Source organism: Larus michahellis, chromosome 5 (assembly GCF_964199755.1).
Source record: "Larus michahellis chromosome 5, bLarMic1.1, whole genome shotgun sequence".
NCBI classification, from domain to species: domain Eukaryota; kingdom Metazoa; phylum Chordata; class Aves; order Charadriiformes; family Laridae; genus Larus; species Larus michahellis.
In genome coordinates this window covers 57,103,418-57,119,004 of record NC_133900.1, presented here as the reverse complement: position 1 = coordinate 57,119,004, position 15,587 = coordinate 57,103,418, and the positions used below count along the sequence as shown (strand labels likewise).

At 44.5% G+C, this 15,587-nt stretch overlaps 2 protein-coding genes across 2 annotated transcripts in view; both read left to right on the top strand.

Moving 5' to 3' along the window:
* The first annotated feature begins 727 nt into the window (after nt 1-727).
* Nucleotides 728-7,031, top strand: GPR78 (G protein-coupled receptor 78). Its single transcript, XM_074587472.1, has 3 exons — nt 728-1,510; nt 1,996-2,109; nt 6,018-7,031. Exons 1-3 carry the CDS (start codon nt 843-845, stop codon nt 6,253-6,255), a joined length of 1,020 nt encoding a protein of 339 aa, XP_074443573.1. The 5' UTR covers nt 728-842; the 3' UTR covers nt 6,256-7,031.
* Nucleotides 7,032-9,985: 2,954 nt separating this feature from the next.
* The window catches only part of CPZ (carboxypeptidase Z), a 51,756-nt gene continuing 46,154 nt past the window's right edge, over nt 9,986-15,587 (top strand). Inside the window, exon 1 of the mRNA XM_074589027.1 lies at nt 9,986-10,063. The gene's annotated coding sequence lies outside the window, so the exon portion shown is untranslated. The remainder of the gene's footprint in view (nt 10,064-15,587) is intronic.

Below are 15,587 nucleotides of genomic sequence, written 5' to 3'. Positions count from 1 at the left end.
TTCAGGGGCTGGGCACCGGGGGAAGATGCTCAGTGCCTGACGGAGGCCGTGCGCCCGGCGGAGCGGGGAGCCGCGGCGGGACATGGAGAGGGCGCCGGCGCGGGGGGAACCGCCGAGCCCGGCCTGAAGCCGCGGCGGCGCGGCCGTCGGGGCAGCGCCCGCTTCAGCACCGCGGACAGCGCGCAGCGGGCACCGCGCCCCCGCCGCTCCGGACCCGGCTCCCCGCTGACCCCGGACCCACTCCCCCGGGCCCGGGACCCTCTGTCCCCGGCTCCCCGCTACCCCAAGCCCCGCTACCCCGGCCCCAGGACCTTCTACCCCCGGCTCCCCGCTTCCCCCGTCCCCGTTACCCCGTCCCCGGGACTCTCCTCCCCCGGCTCCCCGCTACCCCTGGCCCCGCTCCCCGCTGCCGCCGGCTTCGGTCCTCGGGTGCCCCGACCTCCCTCCCTACCTCGTGTGTACCTCCCCGCTAGCCTCGGCTCCGGCCCCACTCCTCCCGCTCCCCCGCTGCCTGGCACCGCTATCAGGGAACACCAGCCCCGCTCCCCCGCGGGTCCTCTCCCCCCTACCCCGGCCGGCCGCCCAGCCCCGCTCCCCTCGCCCCTCTCTCTGCCCCTTCGGCTCTGCTCCCTGCGCCCCGGCTCCTCTCCCCACACCCCGCTGCCCCCGGCTCTGCTCCTCGCTCCCCGCTCCCCGCTCCCGGCTCCCCCGGCCCCTGCGCCCCGGCCCGCGCCGCCGGCAACATGCGCGGGCGGCCGCGGGCGGCGGCAGGCGAGGCTGCGGTGCCGGCTCGGATGCCCCCTTCCTCCTGCCCTGGCCCGCTCCAGGCGACCCGCTGAGAGATGGACTTGGCAGGCGTGCTGCTGGCGTTGCTCCTCGTGCTGGTGCTGGTTGTCTCTCTGCTCTCCAACCTCCTGGTGCTGCTATGCTTCGTCTACAGTACGGAGATCCGCAAGCAGGTCGCCGGGGTTTTCCTGGTGAACTTGTCCTTTTGCAACCTGCTCCTCACCGTCCTGAACATGCCTTTTACCCTGCTGGGGATCCTGAGGAACCAGCAGCCCCTCGGGGGCTGCGTCTGCAAAGCGGTGGGTTTCCTGGAAACTTTCCTGACTTCCAACACGATGCTGAGCATGGCAGCACTCAGCATCGACAAATGGATTGCCGTGGTGTTCCCCTTGAGCTACACCAGCAAGATGCGGTATAAGGACGCTGTGATACTGATGGGCTACTCGTGGCTCCACTCCCTCACGTTCCCCTTGGTATCCTTGTTTTACTCGTGGGTAGATTACAGCAGCGTTTATGCCTCTTGCACCTTGCACCTGAAGGAAGAGACGGAGCGGAGAAGGTTTACAGTGTTCACCATCGTCTTTCACTCCACCAGTTTCATGCTGTCACTGGTGATCTTGTGTTTCACCTATTTAAAGGTGTTGAAAGTTGCCCGGTTCCATTGCAAGCGGATAGACATTATTACCATGCAGACTCTGGTTTTGCTGGTGGATATCCACCCCAGGTAATGCGTGCGTGTTCGTATTCGCAGTCCCGGGGCACTTGTGATAGGTACCTCAGGTGGAGAGGATGTCCTGGCTCCCCAGCACCCTTTCCTGCACCCCTGCCTGCCCTGGCCACATGGCAAACCCTAGTTTCAGACGCTGCTTATAGTGCCAAAAGCAGGTGGCTTGTGCATTTGTAGCCTGCTTTGTTTAAATGCTAGTCCCACTCGACGGGTGCTCTCCCACTTGCCTGGGCTCCCTTTAACAGGGAGCCACTGCTTTGGTGAGTGTGATCGTCCCCAAGCTCGGTGGGGCTGGGGCTGCCCTCCCCTCCCCGGGGGGCTGCCACCCTCCCTCCCGGGCTGGCACAGGGGCTGCCCTGCCCTCCCCTCCCACGGGGCAGGGTCTCTCCAGCCGGGAGCGAGTCCTTCCCCTCTCCCCTGGTCTCACTTCTTGCCTCCTCACTTCTTGCCTTAACCCACCAACTGCTCTTTTCCCTTTGCAGTGTGAAGCAGCGCTGTCTTAATGAGCAGAAACGAAGGAGGCAGCGGGCTACCAAGAAAATCAGTATTTTTATAGGGTCATTCGTGATCTGTTTTGGTCCTTACATTATCACCAGGTTAGTATTGCCTCTTGGGGCGGGGAACTTTCTGGGACCTTTATGCTCTCTGATGTGCAGGTGCCCGGCAGGGACTAGAGCTAATTTTGGTGTGCCAGAGCCTGATGGAGACCCAGGGCCAAGCCTGCCTGCACACCCAGCCTGCTGGGCGAAGCCTTGGCAGCCTCTGTCTCTCCTTTCCTCGTTGCAGCCAGGTCTGGGAGCCTCTTGCCAAGAGCAAGAAGCTTTTAGGATGAGTACCAGGAATTACCTACATGCCAGTGGGAGATGAAAGCGGTTTAAAAGACTTGCCACCCTTCCTTATTAGCACAAGCTGAGCGATAGAGAGGAAAGCAGACAGGTGCTTTTTTTTTAAAGGCATAAGGCCAAACTTGCTGCTATTGGAAGCTGAGGCGAGATAATTTAAACTTATCCAGGCCGATAATTTGTCAGATAAGCTTTGTGTCCGGAAACATTAATGTCTGTAAATATATTGCTAATGGGGCAGCATGGCCTTGTGATGAGGTGTGAGAGTTATCTCCCAGGAAAAGCAATAATAAAATGTATAGGCAACACTGTTTTCCTTAACTGGTCAGAATCATTGTCATCCAGCCAGGTGGTTTGCACTTTTTAAAATAGTCATGTATCATTCTCATTCCGTACTTGCATAGTCTTTATACAGCATATGGTTATTACTTTTAAGTCTTGCATAAATCAGTGAGCTGGAAGCCAGCGTAACTCTACTGAATTGTAGCACCTCAGGATTCACCCTTTCATCTCTAAACTGAAACAGGCTACATCTTTCACTAGTGATTTTTTTAAAATGTCTCCCACTTCACAGTGTGTTCAAGACATACTTGAAGAGAACTGACTCCCGTCCAGGAAGGTTTACTAATCTTTGTAAAACCACCCTGGTGAGGGCTTCCTCAAGGTTGCTGCCAAGCCGCCAGGGTCTGCAGCTACACCAGTTTACAGAAACTGGCCAGCTTTAGAGCACTGATCTTACACAGTCACATATATAGAGGCCACTCACGATCACTGTAATTGCCCTTTTCTTACATGGGTAGGGGGACAGATTGAGGCCAGTGCACAAAATGGCAATGTTTTTTAACCTTTAGGATGACATTTCTTTCAGTTCCCATTTATATGTTGAAAGGGATTCCTAACTGATTGCCTAGATAACTGCATTTTTTTTTTCTGCAGTTGAAAGGATTATTATAAACATTAACATTACATCACAGAGTTAAAAGATTAATTGATCACTGTTCAGTACATTCTGAGTCATTTTCTGTTCACTTTTGCCATAAGCAGGATATAATTATATTGAGCAAAGTGGTTTTACCATCTTCTTTCCATCCGAACATTACCAAGCTCAGCAAATTCCAGCATTGCCACATTTTTCAGGGTGAAGGTATTTCTCATAAACTTCTAAAATAAAAGTGACTTCCTTTTTCAGACCTTGCATTTAGCAAATGTGAGATGGTGCATTTTCTAGGTCTGACAAACTGGTGCCTCATGTGTCACTAGAGAGAAGACTGAGGGTTGGTTTGTATAAGTGTGTGTGTCAAGGTACAGCTGCTGTCTCAGTCACAAACACCCGAGGTGGTTCAGTGACAGCAAGATGGGAAGTATCTGGGGAGGACATCCTCAAAGGCGCTTTGTCCCAATGGCAAGACAGTGTCCAGGCAGCACTAGATAAAAGGTGATGGTGGCGAAGATGTTGGAGGACTTGCTGCTGTGCCCATTTCTCCATTTTTCCCCCATTTAGTGCCACCCCCTCTGTTTTTCAGAGGGGTGGCACTAAAATCATCTCTATGGAAGCAATGTGAGAGATCTCCTCCTCTGTTTTCCTGCTCTTTGGCCCGGTGACTCAGTTTGTGTTGTGAGCTCAGTATTTGCTCCTCATTTCAGAAATGTGAATGAGATTATGATCATTAGCAATATATTCGTCTGTTCACTAAGAGCCAAAAGATGAATTTCATCTTTTCTGTAACAGCACTGAAAAGAAGAAAATGGTACTAAGATGCATTCAGATGGGTATTTCTAAGGCTGACTTGATTCGGCCAGGCCCATTATCTTATTAAAATCCATGTAATTTTTCTTCTGTTGGCTTCAGTGCAATTATGCTTGGGCCCATAATACATTAAAGGAACACATAGTAATGTGTCTGTTTTCATGACTGAAAGATATCTTACTCTTCTTATTTAGTGTCTTTGTAAAAACATCAATCGTGTAAATATCAAATGTATATTTCTTGTATTAGGACAATATACAGGGTGGGATAAACCTAAGCAACCATGCAGCAAGTGTCATTTATTGTACATTTATTTATTTCTCACATTTTGTGTCTGGTAAATTTATTTGTCCCTCACATTTTGTATCTTTGTGTGCTCTCTGTTTTGAACTTACTGGAATTTTTTCCAAGCAGCTTCAAACTGAAGTCATCAGATTTTTAAATGCATTTGCCATAGGAATTATTTCACTTTTATGCATACAAATGAGAAATTTTCCTGTCAGAGTTCAACCACTTGTTGCAATGTTCAGTCCTAGCGGTGGTAAGTCAGCTTTTCTGAGGGACTGGAACAGCTTCAAAAGTCAACGCCCTGCAAGTTGGGAGCTCTGCACTTTGGAAAGTGGCCAAAAGGTTCTTCAAGCCTTGAGAAAGCTTCTGATCTTACATCTTCAAACAGCGATGTTTTAGGGTACAGAAAAGGGCTATTTTATTTCATGGTACTTTTTTTTTTTTTTTTTTTTTTTTTCTGGAATGAATATAACAAAATAGTATATTCTGGCTCCTGCCAAAGGTTTCACAAAAGATGTACAGATAATAAAAACTTCTCACCCTGTTCTTTCCACCTTCCTGGAGAGTTTGCCCACTGCAGATGAGCTATATGCCAGACGTTTGCTGGAATAGTCTGAAGGTTTGCTCTCACTTCCGTGGAAAAATTGCTTAACTTAGTTGCAGTTTCTGCACCCATGATTAATACACCCATCTCAACTGAGGTGCTGAGGCCACTAATCATCCGTGAAGCACAGACCGGGAGACACAGGTCTGGAGACAGCTGGCTGGTCATATAATGATGATAAAAGTGTTGTCTCCCTGTTTTCTTTGGCCAAAGTAGCAGTCAGCCAAGTGTACCCAGAAACCTTCATGGGTAAGTAGATGCAGTTGTGCTCCTAAGCATACTATGGGATTGCAGGTGCTGCCCAAATCTCTCTGAGATACTGCTGTGTTGTTGTTCATACTACAACAGTCTAACCTGAATCCTCTTTGCATATGTGATAATTCACAGGAGTGGTGGAACGCAGGTTCACTGTTCTGTACCTGAGGGGGTGGATCTAGACCAGGTTTCTGGTGTCATTTGAGATGCTGCATAGTATCCAAAACCTCTACATAGGTTGGCAGATATGACACAGGAGCTGAAGGAGACCCACAACTTCCAGGAGCAGCAGCCTGAAGCCCAGGGGGTTATGCCCAAATGTCTCAAGTGTCACTAGACAGCTGTACTTAGGCAACTGAGTTGAGTGAGCCTGGATGCCCCAAGTCACATGTGTCTATCTCAAGCTTGCCATGGGAGAGTCAATTATGTCGCCAAGATTTTGTCCACTTACTAGCACAACTCTCTAAATTCAGAAAGTGAGCAATAAACTGCAGCACTTTCTTATCTCCAATGCCTGGGAGCATGGACATTGAAACCACACTTTTTCTCTCTTTCTATAGAGGGAACGATTGTTGTCTCCCAGTGGCTTTGCTAGAAAAGTTCCCTTTGCCTTTATCAAATCCAAGGAGTCAGGGCCCTTCTCCTGCAGGGACCGTGTGCTGTAAGAAAATAAGTGATACATTAATGTTTCATGAAGCTTGAGTTTAGCACCAGGCTCAGTGTGAATATAACACTCAAGTGTTTCCATCTCTCTTTAATGTTTAACAGGTTGATAGAGCTCCTTCCTTTTGTTACCATAAATTACTACTGGGGAATTATAAGCAAGTGCCTGACCTACAGTAAGGCTGCATCAGATCCATTTGTTTACTCACTTTTACGTCAACAGTACAAAAAAGTTCTGATCAACATCCTCAATAGGATACTTAAGAGGGACCTGTATCCATCATCGGGGTACAACAGCTCTCTCGACACTGAAAACGATTACTGCTTGCACAGAACAAACTAACAACAGGAAACGCATCCCCTTCGAGTGAGACAGGCGTTTGCTGCTGCTGGAAAGCTGCCTTTTCCCTCTTGTGCTGACAGTGGTGACAGTGTCTCCAGGCTGTGAAAGCTGCGTTAATGCGATGCATTTCATTGTGGACTTTCAGGAAACGCTCTTCCCTGGTCTGCAGCCAAGTACAATACATGGCAAAGCCTTGTCCCTGAGCGAATGGAGTAGGCTTGAGGGGTTTTAAGAGAGCCTTTGGAGGCTTTAGAGAAGCTTAGAGAGCTATTAATGTTCCATGTCTGAAGACTTGGTATATTTTGGAGCGTCCCACATCAGACGTGACATTCCAGCGTCTTCTGGGACCGCAGGAATCCCCAGGTTGGAAGGAGATGTTCAGAGTCCTCTGTGCTGCGCATGTAACTTGGCAGCCCTGGATCTGCTCTGTTAGTTTCAAACATTACAAATAAGTCTTTTAATTGATCGATTAATTGTATTGGTGCCTCAAGTGAGTGATATGGGTCAGCACTTTGAATCTGAGATTGTTATTATTTATTACTAGGCATCACGATTGTAACATAGCCTTTAGGAAGTGGTACATATATTTCATATGCCAGTATTCTATTAAGCATAACCAAAGTCAACATATCTGAGTTACTAATATTTAGCACTTCAGTGGTATGTGATTACAATAATTGCAGCAACAGTAATGAAGACATATATGGAATTTAGTTAAATAGCACTGTAGTTCCATCACTGAGCTAGTAGTCCTATTCAAACAAGCTTTTATTCAGAAAAAAAAAAAAATCAGTTAGAGAGTAGAAGTGACAGATACCACTGTGTTTAAGATATATTACTTCCGAAGCTATCTGTTTTTGAAGAACAGGCTAAAATATATTAATTCTTTTTAAGGGATATATAAGGTGTAAAATATTTCATGCATTGGCTATATTTGGTGGATTGTAATAATATTGTACAATCTTTTCTTTTATAATGATCAATTGATCTGGTGATTTTAACCGATACCAAGAGATGTCTGAAAGATGTTATAACAGACGTGCTGCCAAATGCCCAGAAACCCAAAGCTGATTTATTATTATATGTATTTTTCTCTTTTATTTATTTTTAAATCTAAACTGGCTTTGGGAAAATGTGGGAATTATTTTTGAACAATATGCCTTTGATTGTATAAGACATGATTCAAAGTATTCTATGGCATTCAGTAAACTACTATTTTCTAATCAAGTACATAGGGGGAAAATTAAAGCAATTCTAAAATATATTTTACGTGAAAAAAGAAGAAAGAAGACAGTAAAGAACACTTATTTTTTATGTAACAATGGACTTGAACCTATTAAGCATTGAGAAGGCTCTTCCTGGTCAAACTAAGCATATAAGCATGTGATTAGGCACAAATATAATTTCCTTTGAAGTTAATGGCTCTATTCCTGTGCTGAAAATTAAGTACGCACTTAACTGTTTTGTAAAATCAGTGTAGAGCGGTCAGCACACTGAGAGGTTTTTTCCTGCCGTCCAAAATGAGGAAGAAGGAGAGCACCTTATTGCAATCCCATTGAAGTCAAGGAAAGGTGATGCTGCGTAACAAATACAATGTTCCTTATTTCCTGCTTTTAATCTCTGAGGCCTTTCTGATGCTTTTTTTTTTTTTTTTTTTGCCATGCAAGTACCTTAGGCCTCTGTGTTTTGCATCTATAGTTCTGCCTGTGTTTAAAATGAATGTACTATAATGGTTTTGTCTTCTTAGTAAAGTATTTGTACTCTCTCCAATTTTGTGTAAATACAGTATTTCAGAAAAAAAAAAAAAGTTGTCTATGGAATCTTTCCAGTTTTACTGTCTTCCTGTCTGCCTCCACATGCCTCCCCCCTCCGCCGTGCCACTACAAAACATGATGCTTCAGTCTTTCATTTCAGCTGCAACATAAGGACCAGATATCTCTGCAGGGGGGGAGAGAGATGCTAAATTTTTCAGTTATTTTTAGTCATTTTTGTGACAAAAGGTTTTGATAGACCACAGCATTTATCCCTGAATAAAGATGAGTTTAATGATACCTACAATTGTTAGCTTACCTTTGGTTTCCAAAACAAAATGGTGCTCACTTTAAAGAGGAATATGTTACACACAGTTGAGTGTATTGAATTGTCACCTCTAAGACATACAAATGAAATAAAGCTTTACCTTGATTTTTTCTATCTTAGTACGAAGAAAATAGTAGAGGAGAAAAAAAAATAATAAGCTTTAGAGCTATTACAGTAATAAACGTCTAGCATTATTAGACTATAAGCCACCTTTTAAAGGTATAATACAGGACATAGTCAAACTGCTACACCTCTACACCTGCTATTAAGTTAACTAATGGAGCTTATTCGTGCCAGCTGAGGGTGTTCTTACGCACACAGTTTACAATACCAGTCACCAGCCTCACAATGCATTGAACATGTCTAGAGGTGCTTAGGTCTAGATGCAGGAAAGGGGGCAAAGTGAAAAAAAAAAAAAAAAAAAATATTTTGAGCCTGTGCTGGGTGTTCCAGAACGTCTTTTAGATTTAATTTCCATAGAGAATTAGGAAGCCAAAGTCTACAGTATGCTCCAAACGTAAAGACAGCAGAAACTAAGGAAGGGCGAGGACAGCTGTAGTCCTCTCGGTCTTGATTTGCAATGAAGTTTAAGTGCCTGGTTTAGCATTACCAGAAGGCATCTTCCTCTGCTCAGTATGGACAGACGGTTCTGCAGGTAAATTTTTCTTCCTCCCTTCTTCTCACTACCCTCTCCCCACCAGCGAAGGGCTTGTGCTGCTCTTCTAACTGAGCAGGAAGCATTCGGTGAGAGGTCTCGGTTTCATCCCCCAGCTTCCTGAGGCAGGAAAAACTCCCGTTCACTTGGTGCTTCATTCACCATGCTCTGAGTTATTCAGTGACAGGAGGAGGTAAGGGGAAACCGCATTTTGCCCTCATTTTTGGGGATGCTGCAAAAAGGATCAAAGGATTTATTGCTATACTGGAGGTAAGAACATATATCTTACACGATAGGAGCATTCACCAGAGGTGTCAAGGTTGTGGATTCCCTTTTAGTGACATTTTAGATAAAACAAACATCGAATACACAGTCCTGACAGTACGGTTTAGTTTAGATCAGAAGATTTCCAAAAAAGCTGAAGCGTGATAACAAAAATGGCATCTTGCCATTGACGCATTCTTGCCAAATCAAAGGTAGCCCTCCAGGAAAATTTATCTGGATTTCCTGCCCAATGGCCTGGAGTGGCTTTTCCTAGGAGACAAGGGAGTGGCAAATACCTGGCAGGTGTGTTGTGGAGTTGGAAATGCCACAGGGGTCAGCAGGAACTACCTGGTAAGATGATTTCCCGAGCAGAATGAGCTGTCACCCACCTGTGGCCAATTAGGAAAAATGATGGTGAGTTGTTGAAAGAGTACGTGAGAGAAGCATCATTTCCTCAGAGCAGTAGCAGCAGGATCCAAAAAGCTCCTGGTTGCAATCTGAATCAGCAAGAAAGTCCTCTCCTGTTCTCCAAACTTTTATTTTGGCTGCAGAGCCTAGAGTGGAGGCCTGGACCTTCCCTGGGTGATCCCCCTCATCCTAATGGCAGTCAGAGTACAAACGCTGCAGCACAACAAACCTTGAATTAGTCCACGCCACTGAGACGACATTAAACTTCAATATTTGTTTCTTAATACACGTCTGCCAAAGCGTTGCCGAGCCTGACGATTTGGATATTTTCTGTTGAGATCCAGGATGGAGTTTTCAATCTGCCCTTACAGAAGAAGGGTGTCTACGTGCTCCATTTCCTAGGTGAGTGCTCTGACGTTTATTTATCAGAGTCACCTCTTCCAAAGAAAATAGAAACAACTTTTTTTTTTTTTTGCTTAGCACCTATATTGCAGGTAAGCTCAGAGACTGACAGTCAGACTGAGTTTGAGGCAATCAAGGTGCTTAGACTACAAATTTCCAAAAGGTTTAGGTACGAGCTGGATCCCAGCCTGCTAAATCCTGACAAGATGGATGTGCTTCAGTCCAAGTGCAAAACCAAAAGTAGGGGTTTTATGGGTTGTGGGACACTAAAAGCTTATGTGCCTCTGAGCTTAAATGGCAGCTGAGCAGTGAGGACCTCAGGTTCCGTGTCATGCCACAAATTTGTTAGCCTCCCTGAAGAGCGGGCTTGTTATTCATCCGGGCAAATGAGGACCTAATAAACTTTTGCAAATAATCTGTGCAGCTCAGTGACTGCTGAATATGTATTTACCTTGTCTTAACATGAGTAATGGTGGTACTGAACGTAATGTTTCAGAGCTAATTGCAATGTTAGGCTTACTACATGGTAAGGCATTTGGGAACCAAAGTTCTTTAATGCGAGTGCTCTTACGTGACCAGAGAGCAATCGTGCTCTTTACCACTATGGGTTAAAATTTGAGCTCTTTGAGAAATTTAGCAGCATTGCGTCTTGTTGAATAAAATGACCTGTGACAAGATGTTCAAATTCATCTAGGTAAAATGCTTAAAAAAAACCCAATTATTCAAACTGAAGAGAACTATCCTCTGTGAGTGGGAAGGTTTGACTACATCACCTGGAGGGCATATTTTCTGTTGTATTTAAGGCTTTTTTTCCCCAAAATAATTATGTGCACTTGTGCATGCTGAACGAACAAGCAACAAATGGCTTGCTCGGTCTGGTTCAGGAGGACACCTGGCTTGTGGGAGGTGTTAATTACACAAGTAAATTAGAGGTTCTGCTTTTTATTTTTGGAAAGCAGGTCCAATTAATATTTAATGGCTCAGCTGGAGACACAGCAGAGATGACCTTAAGAAAGGTTGTAAATATATGAATATCTTTTGGTGCCAGACGCTTAGGAGAGCAAAATGTCACCTGGCACAATATAATGCAACCAGCTCCTTCTCTGAGCTGGAGCTGCTTTTCCCTGTGGCTTATGGATGTGACATGGGCAAATGACTGGTCCCATTTCTGCACATCTCTGGCTCTTCTCCCTTTACCAGCAGGCTTTTCTTGCCGGGACAGGAGGGCGCATGATGCGAACTAGGTACTTCTGCTCTTTTTTGTGAGTGAGCAATGCATGAGCCATGAGCTGCTCCCAGCCAGGCTTCTCATACGTTCTCTATGCAAATGAAACATCTTGTAAAGCATGTATGTTAAATGTCATAGGGTCCATATGGTTAAAGGTATTTTTGAGTGTTGAGAACTACAGATCATTCCAGTCCACTCACACCACTTCTTTAACCAGGTGCCTTCAGAAATGTTATAAACCACAACTGAAGCATTTTCATTTCCGAGTCCAATCCGCTACCACATATTGCTTGTGCAACTTGCTGAGCAGCTCACTATGGACTGTAAAGACTCCCCAAACAAAACCCAAACCCAACCCCTTTGGGGCATAATCTAAGTTATGTTGTGCATGTTTCATCCGTTTTCCTGCATCCTGCTGTTTGCATATGACGTATACAAGTTTGTATCAGAAAATTTGGAGCGAACTATCCAGCATGTGTTTAAGTTTCCAAGTTTCCTTTCCTAAACCAAATGGATTGAAATCTTGAAATGCTTTCCAAGAATACCCCTGTTCTTCACGCCGAACCCTAGAGTAGCTTTACTTAACTCACTTTCTCAGTGTGAACTTTTTTTTTTTCAACCGAAGGCTTATCACTATAATTGTATTTCAGTGGAGCTTGACCTTAAGTGGCAGACTCATTACCACCTTCTTTTCACTTTTATAATGCCTGTCTTTACATATCTAGCTACTCTGTTCTCTTTGCTTGCAGCTGCCAGCCCTGAGGCACATTTTCAGAATGTTGTATCAAAACCCAATAAATTACTCAATGCCCTTGCTCCATGGCATGGGACCAGAGATTGGGCTTGTGGGCGCATCTGCAGGAGAATATTTAAGCGTGTTTTAGGTCTTCTGTTTCATATTTGTCCTTATTCATGGTAACACAAAATGTTGATTGGTGATATGTGACCCTTGTTTTACAAATGACAGCTGATCACTCCTTACAGGTGCACAGCTCAGACTGGCTTTCAGCTTGAAAACTAGCTTTTCAGCTCATCAGACTCGTATTGTTGTCATTGCTAATGAAGCCTGATTTAGGCTTTTAAAATATCTTTTGGGTTCCCCACACAGTAGTCTGAATACTTCATTATCTTTGTATTCTTAGTACCTTGCTGGAAGCCAGGGAAGTACTAGAACTGCTTTTCTCAGGAGACCTGAGGCACAGACAGATGGAAGACGACACAGCCAAGAAATGATCAAATTGCATGAAACAGGGTTTAGGAGATACCTAGGAAGGGAAGACAAACACTTTCATCCTGAATCTCTCTGCTGATCTTTTGCTCAAAGCTTCTCAGGCATTTAAAAATGTGCTTCTCATGATAGCTGGGGATACCTCAGAGTTGACAGTGGAGCCGAATTTCTGGGAGAAAACTTTTTAGGATACAAGCACAAGATGTTCCTCCTGTCATCCTGAGGCGCTTCCAAACCATCACCATGTAAAAAGGAGTGACAGACATCCCTTACTCATAAAACACAGCTGCATGTGTTTAAGCCACAGCTCCCCTTTATGTGCTTCTAGATGGAGCTTGTCTTGGTGTGAGAGCTCAGGCTGGGATCTCTCTTCTTGGAGAATGTAGCTTTGGCCAGGCTGAAGGCTGGGTAGAAAGCGGTCCTTCTCTCCCTCTGTACAAACAAGAGTTTGAGCTGCTGTTTATGAAACAGTACAGACTCTGCTGAAGTTTTGTGGGTAGGACACTTGTTACGAAGGGGAGGATGATGCTCCTGCTCCTCTTGTGAGGGCTGCTTATATTCCATATTTGTGTTACATCCCACTCATTTTGTTAGTGGGCAGAGGCATAACTGAAGGAGGAAATATGTTAAGGGTAAGATCCCGGCTTCACTGCCTTCAGGTAGAGGTAAGCCAGGACCTTACTTGAAGGTTTTCGTCAGTAGAGTCCAAGTCTGAATTTGCAGAAATCTTTCCAAAAGACCTTTAAGAGCAGCTCAGTTAAGAAGACCAGTCAATGAACTAATCACATTTAAAAAAAAAATAAAATAAAATAATTGGATTCTTGTATATCCTAGCAAAACACATTAATGGCACTGAATGGAAATGTAACCTGGAAGGTATAAGTTTTTCTTCAAATGATAACAGACTGAAAATGCAGATGGTATGGCTATAAGGGAAGCTCCACTCCAGTCCTCTGACAACTGCCTACACCTTTGAGACCTGCATTCCCTCAGGCTATTGTGGCGGCATTGTCACATTTTTTCCCTGTGGTTTTGGTTTTTCTGTGGGGTTTTTTTTGTTGTTTTTTAAATAGTTTTCCACTGACAGCCTTTTCAGTTTTTAATTTTGTGCAGCTGAGCAGGATTGTAACATGCAAATTAAATAAACTAGAAAGAAAGCTTTGTGTCTCAGTTTTTTTTTGTGGTCAACAAAGAAAGCAGGCAAAGGAATCAAACCAAGAATCTTACTGAATCTATTTTGTCCCTTGGGATTACAGCCTACCGATTTCTGCAGTCAGTGGCACACAGAGAGTTGCAATACGACTACTGTCACATTTTCACGTTCAGATAAAATAACGAGATATCCATTTATGGCTGAATCAAGGTGTTCAGCATGAATTCCTCATAAAATTAAAGTTCTTAATTTTGGAGCTTCAAGAAAATTTCCCACCTATTGTCCCAATAAGCCTCAGGAAGGAAAGGCTGGCTGTAAATGCAACCCACCCAATGTGGATGCATAGTGGCTTTCTCCAGGCTAGTTCTGCAATGGCTAAATGTCTGTTGTTGCCCTGGCAGCTCAGAGCCTCTACTTCCAATGCTGATGCCCTCAGGTTCAGCCCTTAGAGTGTCAGTCACCTTTTGACTTTCAATTGTACATGATATGAACCTGCAAAAAACCCAGGTAAATGGATCCCAGCACCTTTTGCCTTGTAATTTCCTATGCTGCTGCTGCATGGATTTGATGAGTCTTGAGGGTAGCTGTTGCTTGGCAACTTGAAGCTAAACAGGTCCAACATAAGGGGGAGTATGTAAATGGCTTGCTCTGAGCTAGCAAGGTTTCTTGACATCCTGACTTCCTCGCAGAGGAAAGCTGGAGGTTGGACTTGCTTCCTGGTGCAATGTAGTTTACTTCAAGGAGAAAGAAGAAGCTGTTGAGAGCTGTGCCTAGCACAATAATCTGTAGGAAAATGGAAAAATTCAGCTCTTGCAGGTATTTCTCTGGATGGCTGTGCTCCGAAGGTGTTCTCTTTAGCAATGGTTTAAAGGAAGGCCCTGACTAATCAAAATTTAATATTTAAAGTTAATGCTTTTGATGAGACACGGGTTCTTTTTTGTTTCCTAATCTCAGTAAAAGAGTAGAGGAAGTGAAATGAACAGTTGAGGGAAATTAGAAAAATACAAATCCCCAGTTGTCATAGGGAGCCCACTGTCACAGTAGCTAATAGTGTGGCTAGGACAACTAATGACAACTTTTGAGCTGCTGAGGGTTATTTTCCTGAAGCCTTGTATGCTGAAGGAGTGGAGGAGAAACCTCTCACATAGAGTTTATTTTGATATGTGGATGATATGGCGTATCTTGCATCTGTACAAAACTTTTCAGTTCTGTATCAGATCTTTAACCAGAGCAACATCATGATATCAGTAGCACCAGATGAATTTACACTGGCAGAGGTTTTAATCCAAAACATTGGCTTTTTGAAAAGCAGGGAGAAATATTTTACTAATTGATGGAGCTGTTCCCAGAGTTCAGCCCATGGCTGGTGTTGCTCCCAGAGCTCAGCCTGTGGCCGGTATTTAAGACCCTATAGCCTTTCTTTTACCCTCCCCGACTGCCCCATTTTTGCTCTCTTGACCTTTCATAACTGTGGCTTGGCTTGGCCTGTCCTATACAACTTACATTTTCAGAAGCATCTTACATACTTGAAATGCTTGTAGATAACTCCTGAATATCCAATTAGTCGTTGTTTGGCCAAGAAAAACTCATATTCAGTAGCTGAAATTATTTCTCACGATGAATCAATGCCTAAGCCCTCATCTTATTTGTTACCACTCTCCAAATCCCCTCCAATTTGTTAATGCTTTTGCTGAAATGAAAACACTCATGCTTTTAATGTCATTGGATGCACAATAACGTGACAGAAGAGTGGCATGTAGCAGTGCTGTGCGGGACTCTAGCTGAATCCTGGAACAAGTTACATGAGGCAGCCCTGACCCAGTGATCCCCACACAGACTATGTTTGAAATAGATATCTAAATCCAGGAACTAATGACTTTGTTACAAATAACTCAGAAAGATGAGATGCTGCACA